Below are 27,279 nucleotides of genomic sequence, written 5' to 3' on the forward strand. Positions count from 1 at the left end.
CCGGGGAGGCAAAATGTGGGCCAGATGAAACCGATCTGTGAACCTGAGCGCAGTGCTGCTCAGGCTGTTGTTACACACACTGCAGCATATTAGGCAACGATGGCCTCCCAAGTCAAAGACATCACAAAGCACCGGGGGGGTCTTTAATGGTCACATTTATTGCTGTGGAACCACATGCCTGACTTTGGTATGTACAAGATCATACAAATACAGTAGCCATCCTTTGAGGGACCTGAGAGGGATGACCTGCAACGCCTCTTTGTCATTGGTCACTTTCACACCAGAGGAGCACCACAGTTCAACTACATAGTTCTGCAGGTCACTTCACAGAAATACAGTTGAAACGTCTTGCCCCCCTTCCACACACAGTGCCAACGCAACACTAAAAAGCACAATAAGGAATATTATACTAAATGAGCATGTTGTTGATATTAACAGTATAAAAAAGAGGTAAAAATATCATTAAGTACATTCTGCTTGTACCACTTGAAAATAGAACATGTATTTTGCACATATGACAAAGCACTTTTGCTCGACAGTAGGTTCCTAAAAGTAGGCATACATTTATCAGCAAATCAAAGTCAACTGCAGCACACTTGAATTGCGCACTCTTGATGAGAACAGTCAACGTGACCTCATGAAGCAAATTTGAATTTTCCCTCCATTGCGATCGAAACCAGCGAAGGTCCCATTATTGGATGTCCCTAAAAGATTATCCTGAGCAAATATCCAGTGGTGTCAGGTGATTTGTCATTGCAATCGTAAATGGTAAGCCTATTCAATGTTTACACTTGCAAAACATCAAATCCTTGTGTGTTGTCGAAATTCAGTTCAGGAACTTCTGATGGAGATTTGATGAAATGTGGGATGTGTTATGTTGCTCTTCTCGAGTAAACTACACACTATGGGAGCGATACAATTTAGAAATTTGATAAGATGTTAAAAATCATTAGAGTGCACCCCAATTTGGACAATTAAATATGCAAATATTACTCTGTATTCTAAATGAAAATACAGTGGAACCCCTAAAGTCCGTGTACTGGGCAAACTATTGGGAATTTGGAAGCACCAGTCAACTGTTCTGGATTTTCTTTGGCTTTGTTGACGGCACCACATAACATTGATGTCAAATCCTGGGGGTTTGCAATTTCACCCCCAAAAACATTTTATCGTATATTTAAGAATGCCAGTATAACCTGACAGTAGTATATGATTTGTTAAAACTTTTTTAAAAATAAAACCAGCCCTCTCTGGCCCCATTTTGGACCTCTAATTAGATTTTTAAGGAACCACCATGCAAGAGGAAAAACAACCAATCAGAGATTGAGCGCATGTATGAGGATATGTCAAGCTCTGGAACATTGCTGAAACTATGGCGGAATAGCCACCAACAGAAAATAACACTAGCAAACAGAACAGCAGAGGGACCTCAGGCACCTGAGGTCAGAAGTGACAGAATTAGCAACATTTCTGCTCCGTGGGCATATTTCTAACTTCTTAAGAGTTTTCATTTATTGTGCAGTCTAAAAAAAAATCAAATAAAACATGTTTGAGAACTGTGCTCATGAACGTTAGTGGTTGTGGCTTTGTTCAGAGACCTCAGGGCTGGGATGGGGATTTTTTAAGTCAGGCTACATTTTGCTAGCAGTTTTATCACTGCAAATCTCCCACCCAACTCAACTGGTTAATATTTGCATTTCCATTATTTTTCATGGGAAAATGCATTCTAAATGCACTCAAACTTGAGGTCCACCAGAGTTCTATAACTGATTGTGTCGGACTTTAAAGGTTCCAGTGCATGTTAAACATTTCATGTTCCTTGTTGCGGCCCAGTTTCATGTGTAGTCATGACGTCCAGTAAGTAGCTGCAGGGGGGGGGAGGCACAGCAAGAGAGGGTGTACCCCGTCTATGACCTGCAGGTGCTACAGCACTGCCTTTGCACCGACCTGAGAGAGCAGCGGCCCAAAAGCTTCAGCTTGTCACAGAAGCGAGAGGACATTGTGTTCTTCTTGCATACTAGGCCTAACAAAGGAGGAATGACGATCAGGCGCAGTGTCAAGGAGTGGAAAAGCAAGAGTTGTGTAACAAACCTGGAGTGGTCCGGCATTCCTGCATATTGCACTTCCTGAGCGCTTCTGGTTTGGACATCTTCTCGCACAGGTTGTCTGGCATGACACCAGAATCGTCGGCATTCGCACAGATGACGTCACGATGTTGCTGACCTCCTCCGCAGCTCACGGAGCACTGCAAAGTCGTAACATACTTTTTCAACCTGCAGCCTTGTTTTTATGATGGAACGTTTTTATTACAGTTAGAAGTTGAGAAAGCACTCGCCACTCAGTATTGAAGTAAAAGTACAGATATGTAAGTTTTTAAAAAAGTACAGGCTGAAATGTACTTTAAGTACAAATGTAAAAATTAAATTTTTACTGCCAGTTTTAAACAACAGTCGTTGAGATGAAAAAACACAAAGAAAAAAAACTTGCCCACACAAAATGACTCCCCTCTTTTATTTACTTACTTAGTGCTTGAAGCCTACAGGGAAGAAGAAGAAAAAATAAAAAGCCTGTCATGTTGCATGTTGTTGTTTAAGAGCTAGCTCGACTTTTATGCTACCAAAAAAAAATAAAAACAGCTCTGAATGCTTAATTAACATGGTGTAACAAATAAATGATTAATTAGCTCATGATAACTAAAAAAGCTAAAATACACGCGACCTATTTTTTCTGTGTGTAACTGCAGTGGACGTGTACGCTGAATACGTGAAATTCCTCCACAAAAAAAAATTCAAAAATAAAAAAAAATACATGCTACTTCGTCTAGTATCTTTTTTTATGATGACACTTTCCACATGTTGGAACTGCTCAAAAATATCCACTCAAAGCCTCCAGTGGCTGGAATGTGAACCACTGGGGGTTAGCCACCAGTCAGGTTACAAGCTACATGGCTTTTCAGCGTTCCTCACGGCAGGCAGATCACCTCCTTGCTTTTGGAATTTTCATTGCATAACGACACCTTTGGAAATTGCGGTACCCATTTTCGGGGAAAGCACAGCTAGCAAACAAATAGCACGCTGCAGTGATAGAAATGAGCTGAGTAATAATAAGACAAGGTAACCACTGATGCCAATGAAGATACTCAAGGTCAAGGTATGCCATTTTAGCTAGCCCCCCGTTAAAAAAGAAAAAAGAAAATCTGAAAAACAAAAATAGGATGTTGCAATTGAGTCAGGCAAAGTAAAGAGAATTAAGTCCAGTCAGTACATATCACTTTTCAAATGTAGGGAGTAAAAGTAAAAAGTCATCCTCAACGTCAGGAGGGTAGATATTTTGGACAAAAAAAACACTGAAGTAAAGTAACAAAGTATTTGTACTTTACTTCCCACCATTGCTTATAGTCGATCTGTCACTGACCTGCTCCCACTCTTCTGTCCTCCAGTTGGTGCAAGGTTTCAAGCTGCAGGACTCTGTGCTGTTTGGCCTCGGTGTAGCGCCACAACCTTGAGGCACGGGACAGTACACCAACCGCTCACGCATTCCCTCACCGCAGCTCCCAGAGCACTGAGGTAGACGGACATATTCGCGATACTTTGAATTGAGCAGGCAGAATCGAGCATTGATACAACAAACAAACACATACGGGTCCCCACGGTGACACACTCCAGTCCACACAGGCCTTGTGGGGACATGTCAAAGTACTGACAGGTTTGCTGGACACCGCCTGGCAGTGGAAAGGCCTGAGAGGACGCTGATTCTGGGAATCGACACATTGGACTTCCCGGTGCCGCTTTGCCACCACTGCACAGTTCTCTGGACACTGTGGACAAGATCGCAGTTCTTATACACAGATGGGATTTGTGGAAGTCGTGGCGGACGTTACCTTGCTCCAGCTACCACTTTGCCAGGTGGCACACGGCTGAAGATGACAAGTGCGAGCAGGCTCGGGTTTCTTGGTGCTGGCACAGTCCTCGTCCTTCTGTGAACTGCAAGTGACCTTTCTCCATATTGCACCAATTCCACATGTGGTTGAGCACTGCAGTGGGAGAAGTTGTCAACATTGAAATCTTGTCTAGTACATGCTCAGGCAACAGAATTGGTGAATTTAAATTAAAGGTTTCATCCGTCATCCTTTTTTCTCGATAACTCTTATATAGGACAACTGGAGGAGTGGTTCTCAAACTGGGGGTCAGGGACCCTCTGAGGTCCACGAGCCATAACTTGAAGGACCACTATTTTTTTGTAATATTTAAAATAGTAATGCAATATTTTGAGAATAAAAATGTACATTTGAAATGTACCGTATTTTCCGGACCATAGGGCGCTCTTTAAAGTCCCTAATCTTCCCCAAAACAAACAAAGCGCCTTGTAAAGCGACGCGCCCATTATATGGACTAAGCATCACTCGCCACCATCAACCCTTTTACTCATTGGGCTGTTCGGAGTGCATGTTAGCACACCCTGCTGGGCAAAGTCTGAGTCATCTATGCTTCTAATTGACCGTGACTTATACTTTATGTGACTATGGTGTTTGGGTGATGGTGTAGGAGAAAGCTGGACAAAAGGGCAGCTGTCCACAATGTTGTAGTCTTATCATTTATGTTATTGCAAGCAAGAAACATCCCAGGTTTAGACAACAGACTGCAAAAAGCCCAAAGCACAACAGCACATCTCTCTAAACAGCCATGTGATTGTCTGAGTCTGAGTGGCTCCCAAGAAGCCATTGCTGTAATCTTTTTGTGTTATTTTTATTTCTTTTCGGTATATAGATGGCATGAGAGATACATGTTTTGTGTTAATCTTATTTCTTTGTTTCATTGTTTGCTTGTATGCTGAGTTTTTTTTGGTTTTGATTTGAAACCATGACTCTAAGGAGTGTGGTGACCAGTGAAGTCCCTCCCCTGACGTTGTCTACTAGACTATTGCCAAGACACCTTTTATTGGTTAGAGTCATTGTTATTGGCAGTAATTACTAATAGTTTCATGACATCTGTCATTGAAACGGGGTGATACCTCTGGCAACGATACCTTAGGGAATTGAGTCCTGGGGAGCTGGCATCAGCTAGCGCGAGCGCGCAGCTGAGCTAGCGCGAGCGAGCAGCTGAGCTAGCGCGAGCGCGCAGCTGAGCTAGCGCCTTGTAGTGCGGCGCGCCTAGTATATGCATTAAATATGGGAATAGCACCCTCAACTGGTGTTGCGCCCTTTGATGCAGCGCGTCTTATGGCCGTAAAAATACGGTATCTTTTTAAAAAAACAACATTGTCCCTCATTAATCTTTGATTTTAATATTGTACTATGACTTTTATTCCATTACAACTTACTTTTTTCAATCTTAATCTCACAACATTACAACTGTTTTTCTCGGCTCAAAAACAAAAAAAAAAAGCACCATACAGTAACGTGACGTGACGTTTTTATATCCTACGGCATTTAGTGGTGTACATGGTTATATTTCCTTCCGCAGACTTATGCCAATTTTCCATTGCGCGGGATCAGCGCAGCTTGGCTGTTCTCTCTGTTTTGTGGCAGTTGCTTTTCCACAAACCAGCCTCTCATAAAACTTCAGAAACCACGGCGCATTGAACGCATCAGTTAGAACAAGACATGCTAATAAACAACAACACAGGAGAATGAGTTTGTAAAAATTGTATTCAAGAGGAGATTTAGTGCAGGGAGAAAAAGGACCACATGAGCAAATGAGACTAGATTCTAAAACAGCAGCAACAGGCTAAAGTAATGTTTACTTGTGCGTTTATTTACGTTCTTTGAATTGAAACTGCTAGACCAATGGTTTGAGGCGGTACTAGAAACAGTTGAAGAATTTAGCACACACACATTCAGGCCTTTTGTACTGGAAGCGGCTGGCGACCAGCCCAAGGTGTTCCCTCAACTCTTGCTCCAAAACAGTTGGGAGGAGAAGAGCTATTGAAAATGGATGAATTGGGACTTTTGCAGTCTTGAATTAAACTAATATTTTGTTTGAATGTGGGAGGACAAATGACATATTTTAATGGATAATTCTGATTTATTGATGATCTAAAAGCTATAAGTCTACACACCCTAAGCCTTATGCAACAAAAAAAAAACTTGGATCCTTTTTCTGCATACTTTGTTTTTTTTTTTGTGTAAACTGCTGAAGACGCAAATCATATTTTACGACCCTGCAAACAACTTTAGTTTAATATGATAATAAATACTAATAAAACTAAAAATTAATGGATTGCGGTTCAATATGAGAACATGGCAGATGTGTTGTTAAGGGCATGGAACACTGACATTTTCAAATTCTGGCATCGCACTTTACATGGATAACGTACGATGGTCCTAAATTTCGGCACCCACCTCACTCCAGTTTCCTACGAGCCAGACCACGTCCATGCTGACTGCCTCTCCCTGGTCCTGAGTGCGATGGCGAGGTGGTTGATTCTGGCTCTTGGAGCGGTTGCCTTTGGACCGGGTTGAGTTTTTTTGCGCAGTGACGCTTTTCTTGGGGGTCACAGCCGGCTTCTTCGTTTTAATAACCTTTATTGTGGTCAGCGGCCACGATGAAGTGCTGCGCGGTGTGGAGGGAGCTTGTGTTGTGTGGAAGCCGGTTTTGGGTGGAACCGAACGTGACTTCAACATGGGAGTAGTTAGAGCAACGCTGTGCATCCGGGCGCCGTATGGAGTGACGCGAGGAGTGCTGTGATGACTGATCTTGGCAATAGCGTGTGGGGTGAAGGAGGAGGATGTGGATGTGGCGGCTTCTGTGGTTGCGTGCAGGCCAAGCCCACTTGTTTGTAAAGTGGGTGCGATGATTACATGTGGCACCGGTGTGGTTGATTTAAGAGGATTTTTGAACCAAGTAGTACCGACGTCCAGGTCTATGATGCCCTCCTCCTCACGTGTCCTCTCTTCTGTGATGTAATCATAACCGGGAACGCTCATCAGCACATTGGGTGTGCTGCCCTCTTCGCTGTCCATTCCTTCCTCTGCTTCTGTAGTTGCTTTACTTGGGTTTTCCCCTCCTTCGTTTGTCTTTTCCACAACATTGACATCATAATGATCAAGGGATGGGATCTTCGAGGTGAGTGATGCTGTGGTAGTTGTAACTGTGGCCGAGGTACTTGAGGGTGACCAGGTGGGGGAGAAAGGCGTAGTGGGGTATCTCTTGGGCGGGAAAATGCGCCGATATTTTGGAGGTGGCCCGGGTCGTCGCTGAAGACTCGAGCTGGGGCAGCTCTGCAGAGCGCAAAGTGATCTGGTGCGTGGTTTGGTAGCGAGGTCGCAGGTTTTTTGGGGAGCTAATGCACATGTGACATTGCGGGATCGGACACCTCCTCCACATGTCACTGGACACTGGACAGAAGGCACAAGATCGATTATGATACGACAGAATTGACAGTGGAAGGGGAGAGAAGTACGACTCACTTCTTCCCAGAGTCCAACAAGCCAATCCTGTCCGCACGGTACATCTCTATTGCACGGCACAACCGATTTGGGTTTGAGGAGCTGCTTGCACTCCACAGGATGAAGCACCCTCTCCTCACCGGAAACTGTGCGGACACAGAGCACCGTACGCTTTCGCAAACCTTCCGATCCGCAGGCGGCCGTGCACTGCTGCCAGCCTCCGACCCACCACCTAAGGATGAGCGGAAACTCCGTGGTGAAAAGATTGTTGAGGGACGTCACCCCATTAGGAGGATTTGACCATACAAACCTGGCTGGGCAATCCATGTTCTTACACTTGCGATGTCTGTCGTCCGGACGGATCTCTGGGTCACACAGAGACTCATCTACAACGCCTACGTCCATCTCAAAGCAGCGTGCAGGCTGGTGCTGCTCACCTAAGACAGACAGACAGACAGACATGAGGTTATGAGTTCTGATAACACTTGAGCCTATAAAAATAAATCACAATCCTCCTACTAACATGTAAGTAAAGCGGAACGAAAGCAAAGAAGAACATTGCATTATCTGTGGGATGCACGCCTGGATCTAAAATGACATGCACTGCCGAGATAGAACAGATATCAGATCTTGAGCAAGATCTAATATCTAACCATACGACTACTTTTACACGACCCCGTATGTACTCGCGCAATGATACCTGTGCTCTGCTACCTACACACATTACCCGAAGCTAAAACGCCTTGCGTATTAAACCCAGGACTGACCTTGTCCACAGGTGGTGCTACAGTCGGTCCATGCGCCATGTCTCCATCTGTAAATTGGTTTGATGACCTCATTTCCCGTCTCTTTGCTCTTCCTAATGGTGTACTCATACTTGAGGCCAGGGTTCTTCTCCTGAAACAACAACTGGACAATCGCATGGACTATGATGCAAAGAATGAGGAAGGACTTTTGTTACTTTACCATACCATAAAAAGTCATGTCTTGTGTCTATTCATTTCCCTACGCACACGTTTGTCTTGTCATTGGATGAGCGTACCTGGAGCACGACTGGCTCTCTGGTGGGTCCCGGCGCGGTGAGGTTCTCCATGTTCCCTCGACGTTCGTAGTAGAAGGTGGTCCCACCGGCCTGGTACTCCCCGTTCCATTGGATGATGTAGTTGCCGTTGAGAAAGTAATCCTCCGAGCCCTGTCTCCTCAGCGCCAGGAAGTTACCTGCCTCCTCGGTTTCCTTCACCAGGATGTCCCGGGCCCCCTCAGGTATCACCCCCACGTCCACATACCCTGCAAGAGACGGGAGGAGGGGAGTCGGAGTCACGGCGAGGTAATGGATGGCCCACCATGGCTGCTGGTGCACGCACATCCAGACTACCACAGTTTCTCTCTGATCTTTAATAGAGGGTGGGCTCAGTCTGTGGGGCTGGTTGGCATGTGTGTGTTCGGCGTGGGGGGCACTGCCCTGTCTCAGCTTTTTATTGTCTGTGAACGGCGGAGGAACAAGAAATTGTGAGTGGGTCTGTGGAGTTTAATGATGTTTGTGGGAAGGTGTGTGTGTCTTTCTGTTTGTGCAACCGAAGAGGGGGCGGTGGGGGTCTTGCGATGTCTAGGCCTTTTGAAGTGTTACACATCTGGCTGCTTATCTGGGAAAGACACTGTGCCCAACAAGAGAGGAGAGAACATGGACGCGAGGGACATTCTTTATGCTTTAAGGGTCATTTTATCTTCTAAGCAACCTTTGCTCGATGCGGATGGTGAGTTACACTTGTTGGTGAGTTACACAGCCCCACATAAGAGCAAGACAACTAGCTGCACCATCTAAACAGATCACAGGTGTGTTAACTCATGAATCATCTAGCTAAGCTTCAAAGTTATACAATGACTTCTCAGTTGTGTTTTCAACAAAGGTCACTCACAAAGAAATGAGGATGAGACCCGATAGCCTTGTATTTTGCTTTTTGGGGGATTTTTGTGGTGGGAAAAGGGTGCCAGTGATGGCTGTGTTCACTCCCGCAACGGCGCAAATGCCCCTCTTTAACATTCTGGGGGGAAAGTACAACTCGAGAGATTATCCCTTGACCTACATGATTAAATTGATGTGAAGACATCCAGATTCTAGTCCATATGCACAGTTATGCATTGAACTCACCGGAGCCCTCGCCCTCTTCAAATGACTTGTAGACCGTCTTGCAGCTTGTGCCGTCACCCAAACACACACCGCAACGATCCTCAACTGCGTTTGAGTCGATGCCATAGTCACAGCCGACCTCCTTAGGACAAAACACAGGTCAATACGTCACCAAAAGCTCAGTACAAAACAGAGGAAGATGAGTAACACGTCATGAATTGGTCAAAATCAATCTTTTTCACAACTTGCTATACCTCCCCCGTCCATCTCTCTGAGTCTCTTACCCAGCCACACTACCTTGCACACTCCGTTGACGCAGATGTTTCTGGAGTTGTTGTTCATGAAGCACGGCGTTCCGTCTGTCACCGTGTCGAGCATCTTCTCCGAAAAATACTCAGTATCGGGGCGGCAGTGGAGCTCGCAGGGGTTTGCTGCAAACAGAAGGGAAAGCAGGGCAGGTGTATTTACACTCGAGAAGGATGGATGGAAGTATTTTTTATGAACACAGAGGCAAAGGTTTGCAGCAGAGTGAATTAGTGACTGAGGTTCAAGGTTTGAATCTCTGTTGAGGCCTTCCCGTGAGGCATGTTCTCCCCCTTCTGCTCATGAGTGTGAGCAGTTGTTTGTCTGTATGTTGTGATTGACTTGCAACCAGTCCAGGGTGTCCCATGCTTCTCGCCCAAAGTCATCTGTGATAAGCTCCAGCTCACCCGCAACCCTACCGAGGACATTTGCTGTTGAAAATATGATGGCTGGACTGTGGCAAAAATTAACAAGAAAGAGTTAATTCTCTGAGATTATATATGTTTTTCTATATGATTATGTATGTTTTTCCTCTCATCCGAGCAGGAGTCGTTTGGATAAAATCACTTTTGCTATTATTCCACTGAGTTGTGGTCGTGGAGGCTCCTGAAGGTCAAAAGTGTGTTCTGTCCAAAAACCTCTGTAATTTGGTGCTTGATGCTGTGGAGGAAGACTTTTATGTCTATGTCTATTCCAGTGAACATGTAGAATAATGCCATTTTTCAAACACATCCGGCATGTAGTTCAGCAATGAAGGTGATCACGGCCAAAGAGCCCAAGGACAACATTTTCCGTGTCTTATAGGGGGCGTCGCAAACCGCCCTTCTCTGTTTAGAGATGGGTTCTCAACCTTGATGTGCTGGAGTTGGTCTCCCTCACTCCACTTTCAAACCATCTTTTTTCTTTGTCCGTAATATGTACATTTTTGTCTTCAAATCAGTGCTGTCAGCTATGGCAGTGCATTCTGGGACGTGGACTATCCCCAGTGTTGGAAATCAATACTTTCAAAATACATTATGATTATTGCTGTCATCAGCTGTACTTTCTGGGGGGTGCTAAAATTAAATTAAGAGTCCAAACCCAGTTGATATGCCCTTGCTTAAGTACTGGTTAAAGCTGTGGGTATTACATTGTAAATGCTGCCGCCTACTGGAGGACACACACATGGCCTCCACACCAACTTGTAAAACTTGCGTGGGGTCTGTCTGAGTACTCACAAGGATTAGCCACAGGAATCCACTTGTAGAGCTCGTTGTGGTAGGGCACAGTGTCAAACTCGCTGCACAGCATCTCTCGAAAGGTGGGCTTATCCTTCTGGCAGGGTCTTGTGTTACACGTACGATAGCGCTTCCTCTCCCCCGTACAGTACTTCCCCCCAAACTCCGGCCTGAGGGGAGGAGTCCGATTATTTCACAGAGTGCAGACTATAAACAGAGATGTAAAGATGTAAGATCTTACTTGGGGTTGTTACATTCTCTCTCCGCTGACTGAACTCCAGTCCCACAAGTCCTGGAGCAATGAGACCAAGTTGTCCATTGTCCCCAGGCTCCATTCACCGTCTCGGGCAGCTTGCCCACAATCACACACTCTCCAGAGATACACCACTGAAGCGCAAGCACATGACATGAGGGGACAAATACAAGGCAACAGCATCCTGAAGGAGTTTCACACTTTTACCTTCTCTGGTCCACACCGAGTCCCATCAATGGGTGAGTCCAGTTTGGAGCGACAAGAGCCATTCACAGAGCACCAAAGAATCTGACAAACATTCTAAATAAAGACAGAAATCAGCAGCAATCAGAGTCCGTGGTGGCTGGTCTCTACTAGCCTGAACACTATCCTAAAATGCCGGCGGCCATTAGAAACAATAGCGCTACCCTATGTGACTTCAACTATGTTAGCAATGGGACTGTTTGTTTAAGAAGATTTCAGCTGTCTGCCACACAATAATCCGTCCATCCATTATCTGATTTGCTTCTGCTCACGAGGGGCGCGGGCATGCTGAAGCCTATCCCAGCTGTTGTCGGGTAGTAGGCGGGGTACACTCTGAACTGGTAGCCAGTCAATCGAAGGGCACACAAAGACAAACAACCATCCGCCAATTACGAGTGGTACATGAAATTACCATGCATGTCTTTGGAATGTGGGAGGAAACTGGAGTATTCGGAGAAAACCCATGCAGGCACGGGCGGAATATGCAAACTCCACACAGGGAGGCCCCAGCCAGAACCGAACCTCGCACCTCTGAACTGTGAGGCAGATGTGCCAACCAGTCGGCCACCGTGCCGCCCGCACACAAGAATGTTAGCATTTTTCCATCCTCTGATTGGTTGATTGGTTTGATTAGCAAACCATGTATGGAGTGAACAGTAGTATCTTATTTAAATGTTTCATGGTTTGGTTATGTTATTTGACAAATATTGATTCTGAACTGCTCCGGATGATGTACGTGGCACAGTTGCATGCTGTTCTACTTATTTTTGTGTAGTATTGATGATTTTCATAACTGCAAAGTAATAGCAGTGGTATTGAAAGGTGGATCAAATTAGGTAAGTTGACACTGAAAGCCATGTTCAGGGTTTATATTCACTTTTGAGTTGATCTCATTGCGATTACCCAGCTGTTCATTTCGGATCCAGAAGACAAGGACTTTGATGGATTTGTGGCTAAGGACTAATCTAAAAATAACGTGAGTAGATTGTTGAATACTTCAATAAAGTAATAGCGAACTCAGTTTTGCTCCTGCTAGCATGCATGCTTACTTATGTTTTAAAGTGCATTCATGCTAAGCTCAGGTAAGGTTTTGACATGCCTGCGCCAAATAATACAGTGCACCCTTTGTATTTGTTAAATACAGAAATAGCACCAGCAACTGAGACTGAGCCCTTTAATGCAGTGCGCCCTATGGTCGTGAAAATACACTACTTACATCCACCTCGTGGCAGTAGGTGGCGTTGGGCCCGTATTGCAGCTGACACTGGTGGTGCGTTGTGTAGCGAACGCCAAGGCGTGCCAAAGGCGTGGTAAGGTCTCTTTTGGAAGGACGATCATCCAGACAGAAACCCCATCCACGACTGACAAAGAGGACAGCAGGACGGTGAATAAGCTGGAAATGTTACATGACAAAAAATAATAATGTATAATAATGGGTAATTTGAGGAGAGCAAAGGGGTTAACTGTAAACTATATCTCAAATTGACTTGAACTCAGTGGTCGGGACATAGCACAATAATCACTGAAGGACGATGCCAACTGAGTTGACTCTCGGGTTGGACACCTGTCAGCGGCTTCAGAAGAGGACAGGAGAGACGGGTGAATGTGAATGGGGGCTCACTCGAGGAAGCGTGTGATGTAGTCCTTGGAGCAGGACGACCAAGTGAGAGGCGAGCTGTCGTACATCAGCTGTCTGGACATGATGAAGGGGTGCCTCCCGCCAACCTCGCAGTCGTTCCCTTGGCCGTCGTGGTGGATTCCAAAGCTGCGCTCAAGCATATCCAACAACAAAAAAATAATAAAAAAATGTGCTTTATGGGAATTCTTTTCATTTGCTCATACCGTATGCTGTCAGAAGTAAGCTGTTCATTTCACGTTCTATGCTATTTTCTATTCTCTGTCAAATACCTTATGAGGTACAGCAATAGATATATGTGTCTATTACAACTTGGATTCTAGATTCAGACTAGTTTCATTACTAAATACATTTGCATGTACTGTTAATACATGTACAAGTATACAGTGGATATAAAAAGTCCACACACCCCTGTTCAAATGCCAGGGTTTTGCGATATGAAACAGATGAAAATGTTCCACATTGGAAACTCATGTGAAATGGGAGCCAACAAACACCAGCCACCATTCAAATGCATCTAAATTAACCCCAAATGCATTTCAGAGGTTCTAGCATTTTTGGGAAGGACAGCATCATCCAACAAAGAGGAAAAGAAGATTGTATTTGGAGGAGCCTTCAAACAGGGACAGCCATCATACAACGTTATGGTCTCAGAGTACTTCAAATGTTGTTTTTAAAGAATGTAAGCCCTGAATTGCCCCCCCCCCCCCAGACACACACACACACACACACACCCCTACACGCGCAGGCTCGCACACACGCACCTATGGCCCATCTCGTGGGCAATGGTGAAGGCCACCGGCAAGCCCGAGTCCTCGTTGATGTTGCAGCTGCGATGCGGTTGACACATCCCAGAAAGATGAGACAGGCCTAAGGTCTCACAGGGTTGGTTCATTCCAGCGCAGATGTCCTTCCTGGAAGTCCAAACATAAGCCAAGAAACATTTGGAACGTTTGCCTCTTCATTCTCAAACCACATTTTGTGAGCGTGCGTTTTCCTTGCCTGGTGACCAACACAGCCAGGTCATGATGAGCGGGATGTGTGTCACTTTGTGGATTTAAGTTCTTCTGCCAAGCACAGAAGCTGGACAGAGTGGTGTCTGCATGGTGCACGATCTTTAGGCCTTTCTGTGTGATCGGAGTGACCATTACAAAAACACCTCAAATGACTCCCATAAATATCATAAATGTTGCTTGGTATTCTATTCTGATGAGCAGTGTTCTGCTCATATCCCTAAGTGAAATTACAAGCTTAATGGAAAAACAAATACGATAAAAAGAGTCCACCAGTGTCTTTACCTCTTCTCCTTGTAGTAGAATCAGACGAACCAAGAGGACATGGATGGCGTTCCCAATGCTGGCGTCGTGGAAGATACCCGCCACCTTGCCAACATACATTTTATTTGATTGAAAACTTGAATTTTCAATTGATTGTGTATAAACAGTTGAACAGCCCAATTTGGACTGCTTCACTTCAGAGTGTCCTCGCTTTTGTTGCAAGCGGTTTAGATATTACTTGCTGTGCATTGAGTTATTTTGAGGGGACTGTAAAAATAACTTCCACATTTACAGTATATATTACTGTTACAGTATTCAAAGTACACATTGTTGCAAAGGGTCATTTCATCAGATTTTAAATTCAAGGGGTGCACGCACTCACCTTCTTTAAACATACTGTAATGAAAAAAAAATCCCTCCAAAAAACAAGAATAGGAGAAAGGATTGTTGGAAAATAGTTTAGGCTCACCATGTTCATAATGGTGAAGATGTAGGACTCCACGTTGTCGCTGCCGTGATATTCGATGAGCTTGGAATCGGCCACCACCATGGTCTCCACCCAGCGCTCCCTGCTGACCGAGCGCCGGGAGCGGCGCTGCACCGGACCGCGCTCCATCTCCCACTTCTCTCGCTCCCTCTCCAGCCGCACAGAGTCGCCATCTGAGACGTAGATTGGAAAACAGTCAATAGTATCGCAAGTTATGGATGTTTTTCCCTCAGCAGTCATTTTGACATTGAGTTAAGTTTTGGAGATTGAGCTAAAATTGTAACTACAGGTATTGGTCTGTTTGTCATTCTCCATGAACCAGGAAGTAGCCTGCGAACTAAGAGACGGACCACCGTTTTGGTAACAAGTTTAACTACTGCTGCTGCGGCCAATTAAGTGATACTCATGTAAACTGGCATTTAAACAAGGGTGTGTAGACTTTTCCTATCTTCTGTATTTACCAAAAGAATAGGGTTGCAATGGTAAGGTGGGTGGGGGGTAGAACATAATTTGGAAAGAAGCAGCGAGAATGCTCATTTCCTTTCAATTCTCATTTCATGTACTGTGAAGTACAAGTGCCACACAGCAAATAAAAAATACATACCAAGAAAATAAAGTCGCAATGTTTAGAATGGAAAGCTAAAATTGCACTAGGGGAAAAAAAGCATACTTAAGATCATAATAAAATTCTAAACGAGGACAAGAGGTACAGAAAATTGAATTATAAGAAAAATGTTTCACTCCTTAACATAATTTTATTTAAATGGTCATAGTACGGTTTTTACATGATAACTTTGATATTTTCATTTCCTGGTGTGTCAGCAATATGCTTCAGTTTGTAAGGGTTTTTTCTTCCACATAAAATTATGACGTCATTCTTAAAAAAAAAAGAAAATTGGGATAACTACTCCGAAAAACTGAAAAGTTACTTCTGAGAAACAACTTTGTGTTCTTAAAAAAAAAAGACTTGTATCACAATATTACAACATAGTAGTTATTCTTTTCTGTATCAATGCACTACATACACAGAATGTAGTGCGGTGACTCCCAACCAGTGTGCCGTAATTTTTGTATCTACCTGCATTTATGCCACATGTTTTCCATTTTAACTTTGCATACTCACGTTTGTTGCCAGCGGTTTTAACAAAAATGCTGCACACTGACTTGTGACTTTATTGTTGCTGCATATTAATTTTCCCTTTCATTTAATACAGCTCTGTCGATACTGCATAAACAAGTGAAAAGTTTCTTGAGAAATGCCAACAACTACCTGTTACGCCGCACGGGCTGCGTGTCTGTCTGCCCTCGGCGCTGCGTTTTTCCCGGTGCGTCACCATGGCAACCCTGGGGATAATGATGTGCGGCTCTGGGGAACCTGCAGGATCACTTGGAGATTTAGGGAGCGGCTCGATGAAAAAGTGTCCATCGGGCAGGGTGAAGAAGCCTCTCTGTTAGGGGGGGTGGAAAAATGAATATGTAATTAAGGGTTTTTGTTTTTTTTTTTTGGTTACTGTCTTGACACAGTTTGGTTACATGATGCTTGTTTGACAACAAGAAGTTTGACGCTGCCTCGAAGCAATAGCAGGTGAGCGGTCGTTTCATCATTATTCAGCCTATGAGCAATTAGACATCCCGCCCTTTCTCCTTTTTCCCCCCTCAGGTACATTCTGTCTGCAAAAAAGAGACATCTTGCCAAGTATGCCCTGCAAGTCCTTACTGGTGTTCGACGCGTTCCTTTTTTTTTTTTTTTTTTTTTTTTAACACGCGCACACAAAAGTTGATAGACTCGTGCCCTCCAGCACAAACAAAAGTGGTTTGGACTCACAAAAGAAGGTTGGGGATATTTTTCTTCAGGGGTGGACTTGAAACCTCGTTGGAATCTTTTTCACCTCTGGCCCAGGCTGAGGGCGTTCTTCATTAACGTGATTGTGTGTGGACGTTCAAGTGTATGTGCATGTGTGTGGAGTGGAAACAAGCCTGGACTGTTCAGGGATGAACTCCTCCCTGTTTTCAAAGCCACATGCATGGAAGACGGCCAAATAATGCTAAACGAGAGAATATAGTATGATTCAATACAAGAGTTGTAGCAACAATACAAAGAGCGTCATTCTCACTTGATTGACACTGTTAGAATATGCAGTGATGGAAAGCAAAGGAGTACAAACGCTTTGTTCTTATACTTTGGCAGATTTTTAGGAACGTGTATTTTACTTGCATAATTTGAATAATTGCCAGTATGAATAAATATTTATTTGTACATCACAGTCTACTTTTTTTACTTTGGTAAAAGAGTAACAAACTACTGTATCTGTATTATAGTGGTTTAAGTACAATGTGTCGTACAAAGAAGGGTTTGTAATATAATGCTACTTCTTGTATCTGATTGGCCGGTTGCTCCAGTGTGCCAGGAGCCGAAGGCAGCTGTGAAAAATCAGGCCATGTTCCACGTCCTGCTGTTCTGCAGTGCTCCAGTTATGCACAGTTCCAATAATTTTTCTTGACCACTTTTGTAAGAATTGGGACAGGGGGGGGGGGGGAGGGGGGGTGAATCCCCAAACATGTTCATTCAACATTGTGCACAAGATATCATTTTTCTTTTTGAGGAGTGGGGGGTGGTTAGTTCACAGAGTTCATAAGGGGAGACGTAGCCCGTTTGGCCACCTGTTAAACAGAACTTTGAAAAACAGGACAAAGAAACCCCCCCCAAAAAAACATGAGTCAGCATTTTTTGAGGAGTGGCATATGCTCTCTGAATTTTCTGAACTCCTAATTCTATGCAATTTTCATCCTGAGCAGAACAATGACGCTATGATGGACATCTTTGTGGATGTTGCTCAAGCGGCACTTCTTTACAAAGCAAACAAGAAGTACACTCCAAATTTATATGATATTCTTCAAGGCATGATTGATCAACAATTTCTTACAATGAACAGAACAGGTGCACAAGCTCCCTCTAGCGGTATGTGAAAGAATCACTGAATTAAATACAAATAGGATTGATAACATTAAAATTAAAAAGCATGAATCCAATTCAAACGTGTTCTAATGAAGTTTGTGGCTGAGGATTCCTGTTTTTTTTTTTTCACTTTTCAAGTAAAGTATCTTTAAGTACAGTTCACTTACCGCAAGTTAAATACAACTGAACTGTGCTTAAAAAAACAACAAATTGAAATGAAATACAACTAAACTACATTTTTAAAAACAAATGAACAATAAATTTGTATTTAAAACACCTGTTTTTTAAAAAATGGAAGTAGATAATGTTTATTAACCTTTTATGAACAATGCATTTGTAATTTAATTAGTGAAGTAGTTCTGAGATTGGCTAGCAAACAGTCCAGGGAGTAGCCCTGCTTCTCACTCCAAGCCAGCTAGGATGCGGATTGCTTTTCAACAACATTTTCTTATCTTGTCATCACGTTTCAAGATGGTGATCATGCAACTGTCGATTCCTCCGGGATACATGCATTTTTTATTTGATTAAATATTTGCGCGCGCGCCGACGTCACTGTGCGGCCCCGACGGAAAGCATTTTTTGCAAATGAGAACAATTTGTGTTCTATGTTGGTGGCTCCACGATACGGAGTTGCCTTTTATTTAGCGACCCCACCCAAAGTGAGAAGAAATGAAATGGGGAGGAAAATCTTTGGAGAATGGCCTTTGGCTACGAGCGTTGATGGACTCATCCACAAAGCATGTAAGCTGATACATCCCCAGTGAAGTGACGGCCGTTTCCCAGACACTCTGTGCACCACTCGCAGCTGATTTTGCTGCTCTCTCACTGTCTTTTATTTTCAGCACATTCTCACGTTAGCAGATAAAGGTTGCAAGAAAAAACACATGCAAACACCCAATATGCCGCAGGAAAAATAGTGAACGAGGTTCCCTGCGCGTTTCGCTGCTATCATACCTCCGTGTCATCTCCTATATACGTGCTGTGTTTAACTTGCGAAGAGCAAAGCAGGTGGTGGAGTGCAGATGGGCCGGGAAGGAATGCCACAGGGAGGCCCATCCAAACATGCATTGCTCTGCGTGATTCATATGATCCGCAAAGCGAATGTACGTCTGGGCTTGCGTGCGCTTGTATTTACACTACCTGTGCTCCACAAATAACCGTTCTCACACACCAATGGTGGTTGGTAATACTGTCGTACAAATATTTTGGTTTAGTACTTTAAAGACCATGACAAGTGAATTCTGTCATTTGTTTCTATACATTATACGTGTTTGAAGGTAACTGCTTGAGGGCATTCGTTCATATCCGAGTGATTACTTGTATGACTCGGCCCAAGTCTGTTAGCTCGCAAGCTAGCTGGTGGCTAGCACCTCTCGTTGTGACGTGGAAAGCCGCACGACGACCCAGTGGGATCAATTCCAGTGAATAGAGACGTTCAGCGGATATATTCTCACGGTTCAAACACGTAGGGATGTGTAGGCACAAGTGATTCTGAATGGAGTAGCATTTGCATCTCAGCTCACACTAGCTGTATTTAATTTACAGTTTTATGTTGACCAGGTATGGTTTCAGAGCAGGAAGAATGGTGTGACTTTTCCATGATTTGATTAACTCACTTGTAAATAATGTTGTTATTAACAACCTTTCAATCAGGAAGAATTAATGACAACGGCAAAACAGATTCAGGTAGGCAAGATATTCATTTAAGAGACTTGAACGTTGTCAGCTCCAAAATCATTCGGGGCGAATGCATTGTAACAATTTCTAGCATGTAATAATTCTTAATCTACGTTAATCTGATTAAAAAAAAACAAACAAACATGTAAAGTGTATTTTTTATGTGTCGTTAGCCATTTTTATTTATTACTTTGTTACTCAGTACACAATTTTAACAAAGTTAAGGGGAAATATTTTCATGGCATAAAGGTCAAGTCAACGTTCAGTAGCTCTTAGACAACCTGCAACGTGCACAGTAAGGTAATTTTTTTGTAACTTCAAGCTCTGTGTCAGGCAATAACAAGGAAACTATTTGCAGAGAGTTTTGGGGTTGTTGTTGTTGTGCCATGTTATGAAAAAAGCGATTGTATATATCCATCCATCCATATCCTGGAGCTGACTAGAGGTGGAACACCCTGAACTCGTCGGCAGCCAATCAGAGAGAACGCACAGGCAAACAAGCATTCACACTCAATTTCATAGCCATGGTCAATTTGAAGTCTTCAATTAACTTGAGAAACTTATTTTTGCAGATTGTTGGAAGGAAGCTGGAATATCGCGAGAAAATCCGCCCAAGCACGGGTAAAAACCACACAGGAAGGCAAGAGCCCGGATTCAAACCTCCAACCTCGGAATTGTTAGGCGGATGTGCAAACTACTATTTTACTATGCCTGTATTTTATACAACAGACAAAAAAAAAAATTACATTTTACTTGTTGAATAAGTACGTCTACCTTTACCAATTATCAGGACTTCTAATTCATCACAGTGTGTGAGTACTTTTGCAACCTCTCACACACGCTAGTAAATACGCTAATTGAAGGGATGCCACCTATCCATTTCCATAAATATTTGGTCAAATTTATGCGCTGGGGTCTTGATCTGAAAATCTTACGCTAGAAAAGTATGAGGACGGCCTCTGAATCCCTCTAACCTAGAGGAAGTGTGTTTTCTGTATGAGGTACCAGGACCACGGGAGGTTACCATAACATGTGTCTGTGTTGTAAATACAACGGCCATGTGGAACTGCTTTACGGCGCTTTACTGCTTCTGTGGGTTGCAGTGCAACCGGAGTCAAGTCTCAGCTGTTGGTGACCTTTGAGAACGTATTAGTGGGGAAAAGATGGAGGGGTGGGGGGTTGCTCATTACACAATGACCACCTTTCAACTTTCTCCCAAGAGGATCGTTATTATTAATAAGGTGAAGGGATCGCACCGGAGAATTCCTTTCTGCTGGGTCCAAAACTATTCTCATTTGTCTCCGTGTCAAGAGACAAAAAAAAATGGTATAATAGGTCTGAACTTGTTTGAACTTGTTTAGCGGTGTGCCTCAGGGAATGGCCAAGCTGCGATGGAGAAAGTCTTACATGAAAGGAGAATCATGAATTTCAGCGACTTGTGTCTGATTCACACACATGCTCAATAATGGAGATGAGTCTTCTGCTAATGGCAAACAGACAACGTCTGTCTTGACGAGACTTCTACATATAACCATCAAAAAGGTGTCTAGAATCCCTGATTTATTGTCTTAGTATTGATAGCTTTTTTAAAAAAAAAATGGTGTCTAAGGAAAACGACACACATATCGACAATCAGCGTTTAAGTAATTTAGGCTGCAAGTAGGTTCTTCTACTTCGTCTTCTTTTTATTTTTGGGCAGTCTGGATGCCCGTGCTTTGGTACGTCCAACGGACATCCAGTTTGGAAAAGAGGAATTATGATTGTCGGTGGAAATAAGGTTATGTATGTGATTTTGTGCTTGTCATATGTGAGGTACCTGACATTTGAAAAATCAGTCAAGATGTGAAATATCGGGGCGTGCATACCACACTTAAGTCAAAGCAGTGCTACTTTTTGTTTTCTGAGGCCGCAGCTGGAAATGTTTCCACCCCACATCTGCCTATAAAATTTACTCTCTGGGGTTTTTAACAACTGTAAACCTTCTACCACAGCAAAGATTCTGGATAATATATCAGAATGGAGTCTCGGGAGATTAGAGGAGAAAAAAAAAAAACACTGGAATCCCATCTTGAAGATATGAGGTTTGAGTGACACGTATCTGCACATTGGGCTGGACGAACAGGGAGGGTCTAAATTGGGTCAGTTGTAAATTACGCCGCAGCAGGACAGGCTGTCATTAACTTGGCTCGGTAGTCCGATGTAACAAAGGAGGCTCGGCAGGGAAAGGCGACGTATGCCCCGCTAACACACCATCAAAACGTGCCATCCTGTTCCTGTCACAGCCCAGGTAATATTTCTAATTGAGTTGGGGTTCTCAGAGCATGGGTTTTTTTTTCCCCAAAGCCATTGAGAAATACATGCTCATGTTGGTTTTCTGTACATACCCCGTACATATAATGTATCAGGAATGTGGATGTTGACCTGATGTACTGTACTAGACCCCAGCTCACCTCAACCCTCAAAAGGATAAGCCCAAAAGAAAAGTGATGGATGGATGCACGGCCCTACACCCTCCACCTCCTTGTGTCCACCTCAGCTCTCCAAACTTACAAAAATATGCTCTAACCGAAGCCATCCCTGAGGGGACTACAAAGTAAAATGGTCGCACTATGAGGCGTTTTTCAGTGACAGCCCTGAAAGACAGGAAAAACGAGAAGACAGGAAAAGGTTCCATGGTGAGCTGAGGAGGATCAGCAGCAGCCGTCAGCGTGTCTGCGGGACGGCCGCTCTGCAAACAGAGTCGGGAAGTCTTTGAAGGGCAAACGAACAGACAAGACACTGTCAGATGATATTTGGAGCTTTGACCACATTGGAGGGATCTAAGGCCTAACACAAAACATGGGAAACTACCAAGGACGACTCATTTGTATTTCTTTCTTTTCGACGATTGCAGGTGTTCTGGATCTTATCCCAGGTGACAAGTCGCAAGGCAATCGCAGAGAATTGTTGACCTTTGTCAGGAGCAGCCGAGTTAACCGTGTACTTTGAGTTGAACTGATGAGTCAACTACTCAACGCAGTGACTTTACCACCACAGGACAGTTAAAGCTTTAAGTCAATGACATGTTGAAGTCTTTCGCCAGGAACGGGGGTCTTTTGGAGGACAAAGCGGATTGAACACGGGACTGGTTGACTGTCAATCACTAGGCATTCACCGGTGGACAATTTAAAGCAAGGGTAGGGAACTCCGGTTCCTGGAGAGCCATATCCTGCCCGATTTAGAGCTCTCCCAACTCCAAAAACACCTGATTTAAACGATCAGCACATCAACAAGCCCGGTGGAAGCCTGAAACGATCCTGATTATTTGAATCAGGTGTGTTTGGAGTAGGGCGAGGTCTAAACAGGGCAGGATATGGCTCTCCAGGAACCGCAGTTCCCTATCCCTAATTTAGACTCTTCAATTAATCAATCAATTATCTTCAATTGATGGCCATCTTTTTGAGGAATGGGGAAGCAGACCAGAGAGAACATGCAAACGACACACAAGGTTTGAAAGTCAAACCCAGAATATTAGAATTGTGAGTCAGAAGTGCGAACCATTAATGAGAAAAAATAAAGCTGCAAGTCTTTCCAAAACCAGTGTTGGTATTGCAATGTGATTCCTTACCAGTCCGTTACACGTGCTGATGGCAGCAGTTCCTTTGACGCCCGATACCTCCACAGTACCGAGAAGGTGGCAAGACGACCCCGCAGGCACCTGCCGGCGTTCCGTCCGGTTGGCACCGCCGTTGCGCATCTCCAGGACGTAGTCGCTCGAAAGCAGCTGATGGTTTTCCGTTAAATTGAGCATCAAAGCGCGTCCGGTGTAGTTGAGCTTGTAGTAAACCTGCGACACCGCACTGAGGTCTCGCCTGACTCGCCCATCCTTGAAGTGGTGAGACAGAGAGTGGGAGATGAACTCTCCGTCAGCGTTGGTTCTCACCGGATGGATGACGGACCCAGTCGGAGGCGCAGAACCTGTACAGTTAGAAGCAAAGCAAGATAGTACGGTCATGTGGAAGAAAACGATTATTTGTATGGATGGGGAAAAAAAGTGGTGGGGCACCAACAGTGACAGAGAGGATGTGGTATACAAACAACATTCATTCATTAATTCTTAAAACAGTCATTCCGATTGGTTGATTTATTTATTTATTTCGTGGGTTTTCTTTTCTGAACAAAAATGATAAGCCCCCAAAATTACGTTTGCTGTTTTTCAGCTTTGAGATAAACATAACTATTTAAAGGGTGGAAAGCGATAACCAGAGCTGGGCACTTGACCCTTTCTTGCAGGTCAGTCCCCCGCCCTCCGGCCGCGACCTCTGTACCGTTCTGGTCTCGACCCTACGGCCAGATTTATCAAAATTGACGGCCCCTGACCCCGTTCCGGCCCCAGCCTGCCAAAAGAAAAAAAAAAAAAAAAAACGTCCAAGAATGGCGCCGCCGTGGGACGGATGCTCACGGCAGAGGTTTATTTAAACATCCTTCGCTGGCTAATTTACTATTCAAATCCGCTTCCCTTGTGATGGACTTATTCTGGTCTTATTTGTCTCCTTCTTATTCTTTTCCAAGAACATGCCCAATGCAATAAGTACGGCACAGTTGGTGTTATGGAGGTTGTGGTATTGCCCCCCCCCGCTCTTGTAACAGTATTCCCCAGTAGCAGGTGGGAGGCGCGGGTTACAGGATGTGAAAATAAGGATATACAGGCACGCTTGAACGCACCCTGCTGTCTCACGTCTCGTCATACACAAATGTTTGGCCGTGGCGATTTTGATGTGTTCGGAGGCCATTTTTTAGATGAACTTTCGGCTGCCTCTCGAACACATCACATGCATGAGGGACGATTCATGGGCCGGATTAAAATCAACCTCCGGCCTTTGTTAATCCAACCCTTTTTTTAAATGTGTCTCCCCTCCCCCCAGGCCGCAAAAACAGGAGTCCGGCTTTGTCCGGGATGGACTGCCCAGTTCTGGCGCTAACCTTTAATGCGCATTCCATTATTACCTATTGCAGGTGTCTCTGAAACGTAACCTCCAAGTCCCGTGAAGCACAGTGTCTGCGTCGCTTTGGCCCTACAGCTGCTCCTTGTGATTATTCTCATTTTTGCATTTTGACTGCTTGAAGTGTCCTATAAACGTCTGAAAGTGCTGCAGCAACCGTAGCTCTCCTTGCCCACATGCGAGGGCATCACAATACCTTCATCGCACCCCTTTTTTCCACTTAACTCCACTGACTGTTTATCGGCAACTCGCTCGTAAGTTTGTTTTGCAATGTATTCATTCTAACATTGTCTGCTACAATCTAAATAAACTTCCAAGGCGATTGTTGAATGGGTTTAAGACACCTCTATATGGACTCAAAATGTCAGGATTCAATCACTACTGTGTATTCATATAAAAAGATAGCTTCAAGGGAAAACATCTGGATTTGGTGGGGCAGCGTCCTTCTCTGCCCCTCAAGCAGGCAGCACTCACCGAGTGCAAACTTGCTTTGAGATATATTGAGCTGAGGTGTGAATGAGCAGCACACTGACCTTGTCCTGCAAAGAGAGAGAAGTTCAAGTCTTCGTGGCCGCCTGCCAGAAAGAAAACAAAGTGTTGCAGCAGCAGCAGCAGAGGAATCGTGCACTCCTGCAACCATGGCATTATTTCATGGAAGCAAACTCCAAGCTATGGAAAAGCAGTCCACGGGGCCGTCGGAAGTGACTATACAGAGTGTCTCATGACACGGACGGGCTCAGGAGGAGGAGTGCGTCCTGCCTCATTGGGGGAACCGAGCGAGGCTGCACGGAGAAGGAGAAAGCTGAGGCTCTCGTGAGGAGGGCGGGAGAGAGGGAGGGAGGGACGGAGGAGTGTTCTTCTGCGAAAGCCGGTGTCTGCTTTCCTTCTCAAAGGAGCAACGTGGAGAAGGAGCAACAGGCTCCATTGGTTCGTGGGCTCTAACCTTGCCTTAACTTGCAGATGGACGCTCCTCAGACTCACAGCTAGGCACCAGGAAGTCTATTGTTACCACTACCTGTATGGCTCTACACTTGTCAACTACTAATGTGTGTATAGTTGTGCGTGTGTTAGAAGAAGTAAAACGAAATAATATGTGGTTGCAAAAAAATGTGAATACCTGCTGGGAAATGACATGCAGCTGTGTTTCAATTAACCAATCACATTCAAACTCATGTTAAATGGGAGTCAGCACACACCTGCCACCATTTGAAGTGCCTCTGATGAACCTCAAATGAAGTTCAGATGTTTGAATAAGCTTTTATTGACATCATGAAATTGCCACTTAAAATTAACCAGAGACAAAAGTAGTAAAATAAAATATTTTTAAAAAGTCATTCACTTTAAGTTGCTTTTTTTCCCCATTTTATTTGTTAATGGACATCCTGCAGTGCTGAGTTGTTGTATATTTTTATATAACCCATGGATATGATTTTGGCTTTTAATATTATTCCATCCATTATCTGTTCCGCTTCTCCTCACAGGGGACGGAAGCGAGTTGGAGCCCATCCCAGCTGCCTTCAGGCAGTAGGCGGGGCACACCCTGAACGGGTTGCCAACCGGTCACAGGGCATACAAAGACGAACAACCATCCACGCTCACACTCATACCTAGGGGCAATTTAGAGTGTCCAATCACGCTCGCATGCACGTTTATGGAACGTGGGAGGAAACTGGAGTATATTTTCTGTTCTGTTTTATTTATCTGGGGGAAACTAATTAAAAGGGGATTGTTGTTTTTTTATTTAACAAAGCAGCTGCGGGTGCAAGTAAAGCATTCAGGCGAGCAACGCCGAGCCTTGATTCGACAAATATGGTCACAAACTTCTTGAGTTTATCTCTTGACCTCTTCCTTCCTGCCCAGGAACAATGACAAAAACAACACATCCAACATTTGACAAGAGCGATAAAATCCAATCAAATCTCAAGATAAATCAGATGAAAGTTGAGTTTGTGACTTAACGTCTTGGTTATTGTTTTGGTGTGTCAAACTGAGATAACCGTTACTCATTTTGTCGCTCTCGTACGGCTAAATCAAGTCAATATTCAAAGCAGCTCTTAATATGATACAGTGTATCCACTCCAGCTACGATCAACGATAATAAACAGAATATACTTCCCTGGCGGTGCTTTGAAATGTTCTTATTGAACAACTAAGGGACCCCCACAAAGCTCCCTGTTACAGTAATGTGCAGCAGACTGTGAAATGTCTGAACCTGGAAAATAATCGGGGGCTTTTGTTCGTCTTAGGTGGGACAGAGGGGCTCCCCTCCTCCCCCCTCCACAAGGAGCTAGTGGCCGCATTCCGCATGAGGACATCCCTGTGTTGTGGTGAGTAACATGTTTGGCTGGTTTGGGCAATTTCATGATCAAGGTCACCACTTCTTGAGTCAAAGTCTTCAAATGATGAAGTTTTGCCAAAGTTGGCATTATATCTATGCAACCCGTAATAAAAGTTCAGCGAAGCATCGCTAATTCTACCACTTTGTCACTGCATGGATCCTGTAGGTCTGGTTTCGTAAGCAACGAGGCGAAATGGTTGTAACAAATAACTGTAAATGAAAATATTCATTGTCATGAATGTGAGTTGTTTGTCTACTCTATTGCGTGGCAGGAAATGCTAAATTGCTGGAACATAAAATGGTAAAAGTTTTAGCGCACTTGACTATGGAGATTTTAATTTAGTCCCCCCCCCTCCCAGAATGTGTCAAAAAGCAAACGAAAAGCCAAGGCAAGA

At 44.1% G+C, this 27,279-nt stretch overlaps 1 protein-coding gene across 2 annotated transcripts; it reads right to left on the reverse strand.

Annotated features, from left to right (window-relative positions):
* Nucleotides 1-126: 126 nt before the first annotated feature.
* adamts12 (ADAM metallopeptidase with thrombospondin type 1 motif, 12) lies at nucleotides 127-25,306 on the reverse strand. 2 transcript variants are annotated; one of them, XM_088291012.1, is made up of 24 exons: nucleotides 25,080-25,306; nucleotides 23,172-23,521; nucleotides 16,202-16,379; nucleotides 14,914-15,104; nucleotides 14,466-14,549; nucleotides 14,170-14,294; nucleotides 13,932-14,081; nucleotides 13,153-13,296; nucleotides 12,748-12,892; nucleotides 11,496-11,588; nucleotides 11,277-11,422; nucleotides 11,036-11,205; nucleotides 9,813-9,946; nucleotides 9,537-9,657; nucleotides 8,430-8,674; nucleotides 8,155-8,296; nucleotides 7,698-7,824; nucleotides 7,409-7,619; nucleotides 6,341-7,336; nucleotides 3,881-4,033; nucleotides 3,641-3,817; nucleotides 3,415-3,561; nucleotides 2,092-2,245; nucleotides 127-2,023 (listed from the first exon to the last, which is right to left on the reverse strand). In XM_088291012.1, the coding sequence occupies exons 1-24, from the start codon at nucleotides 25,189-25,191 to the stop codon at nucleotides 1,908-1,910; spliced, it is 4,611 nt and encodes a 1,536-aa protein (XP_088147138.1). In that variant the 5' UTR covers nucleotides 25,192-25,306; the 3' UTR covers nucleotides 127-1,907. The 2 variants fall into 2 exon arrangements, with proteins under 2 accessions (XP_088147138.1, XP_088147148.1); XM_088291022.1 differs by having other exon boundaries at nucleotides 23,172-23,429; nucleotides 25,080-25,121.
* Between the last annotated feature and the right edge of the window lie 1,973 nt (nucleotides 25,307-27,279).

Source organism: Idiotropiscis lumnitzeri, chromosome 1, assembly GCF_059441095.1.
Source record: "Idiotropiscis lumnitzeri isolate Australia: NSW breed Sydney's pygmy pipehorse chromosome 1, RoL_Ilum_1.0, whole genome shotgun sequence".
Classification (NCBI taxonomy): domain Eukaryota; kingdom Metazoa; phylum Chordata; class Actinopteri; order Syngnathiformes; family Syngnathidae; genus Idiotropiscis; species Idiotropiscis lumnitzeri.

Excerpts from the sequence above, each read along its gene's own strand:
- adamts12 (XM_088291012.1), bottom strand. The coding sequence starts at position 25,191 with ATGCCATGGTTGCAGGAGTGCACGATTCCTCTGCTGCTGCTGCTGCAA. Across the intron at positions 9,947-11,035 it reads GATTCCTGTGGCTAATCCTT|CAAACCCCTGCGAGCTCCAC; the intron begins GTGAGTACTCAG and ends TTCTGTTTGCAG. Across the intron at positions 2,024-2,091 it reads GGAATGCCGGACCACTCCAG|GCCTAGTATGCAAGAAGAAC; the intron begins GTTTGTTACACA and ends CTCCTTTGTTAG.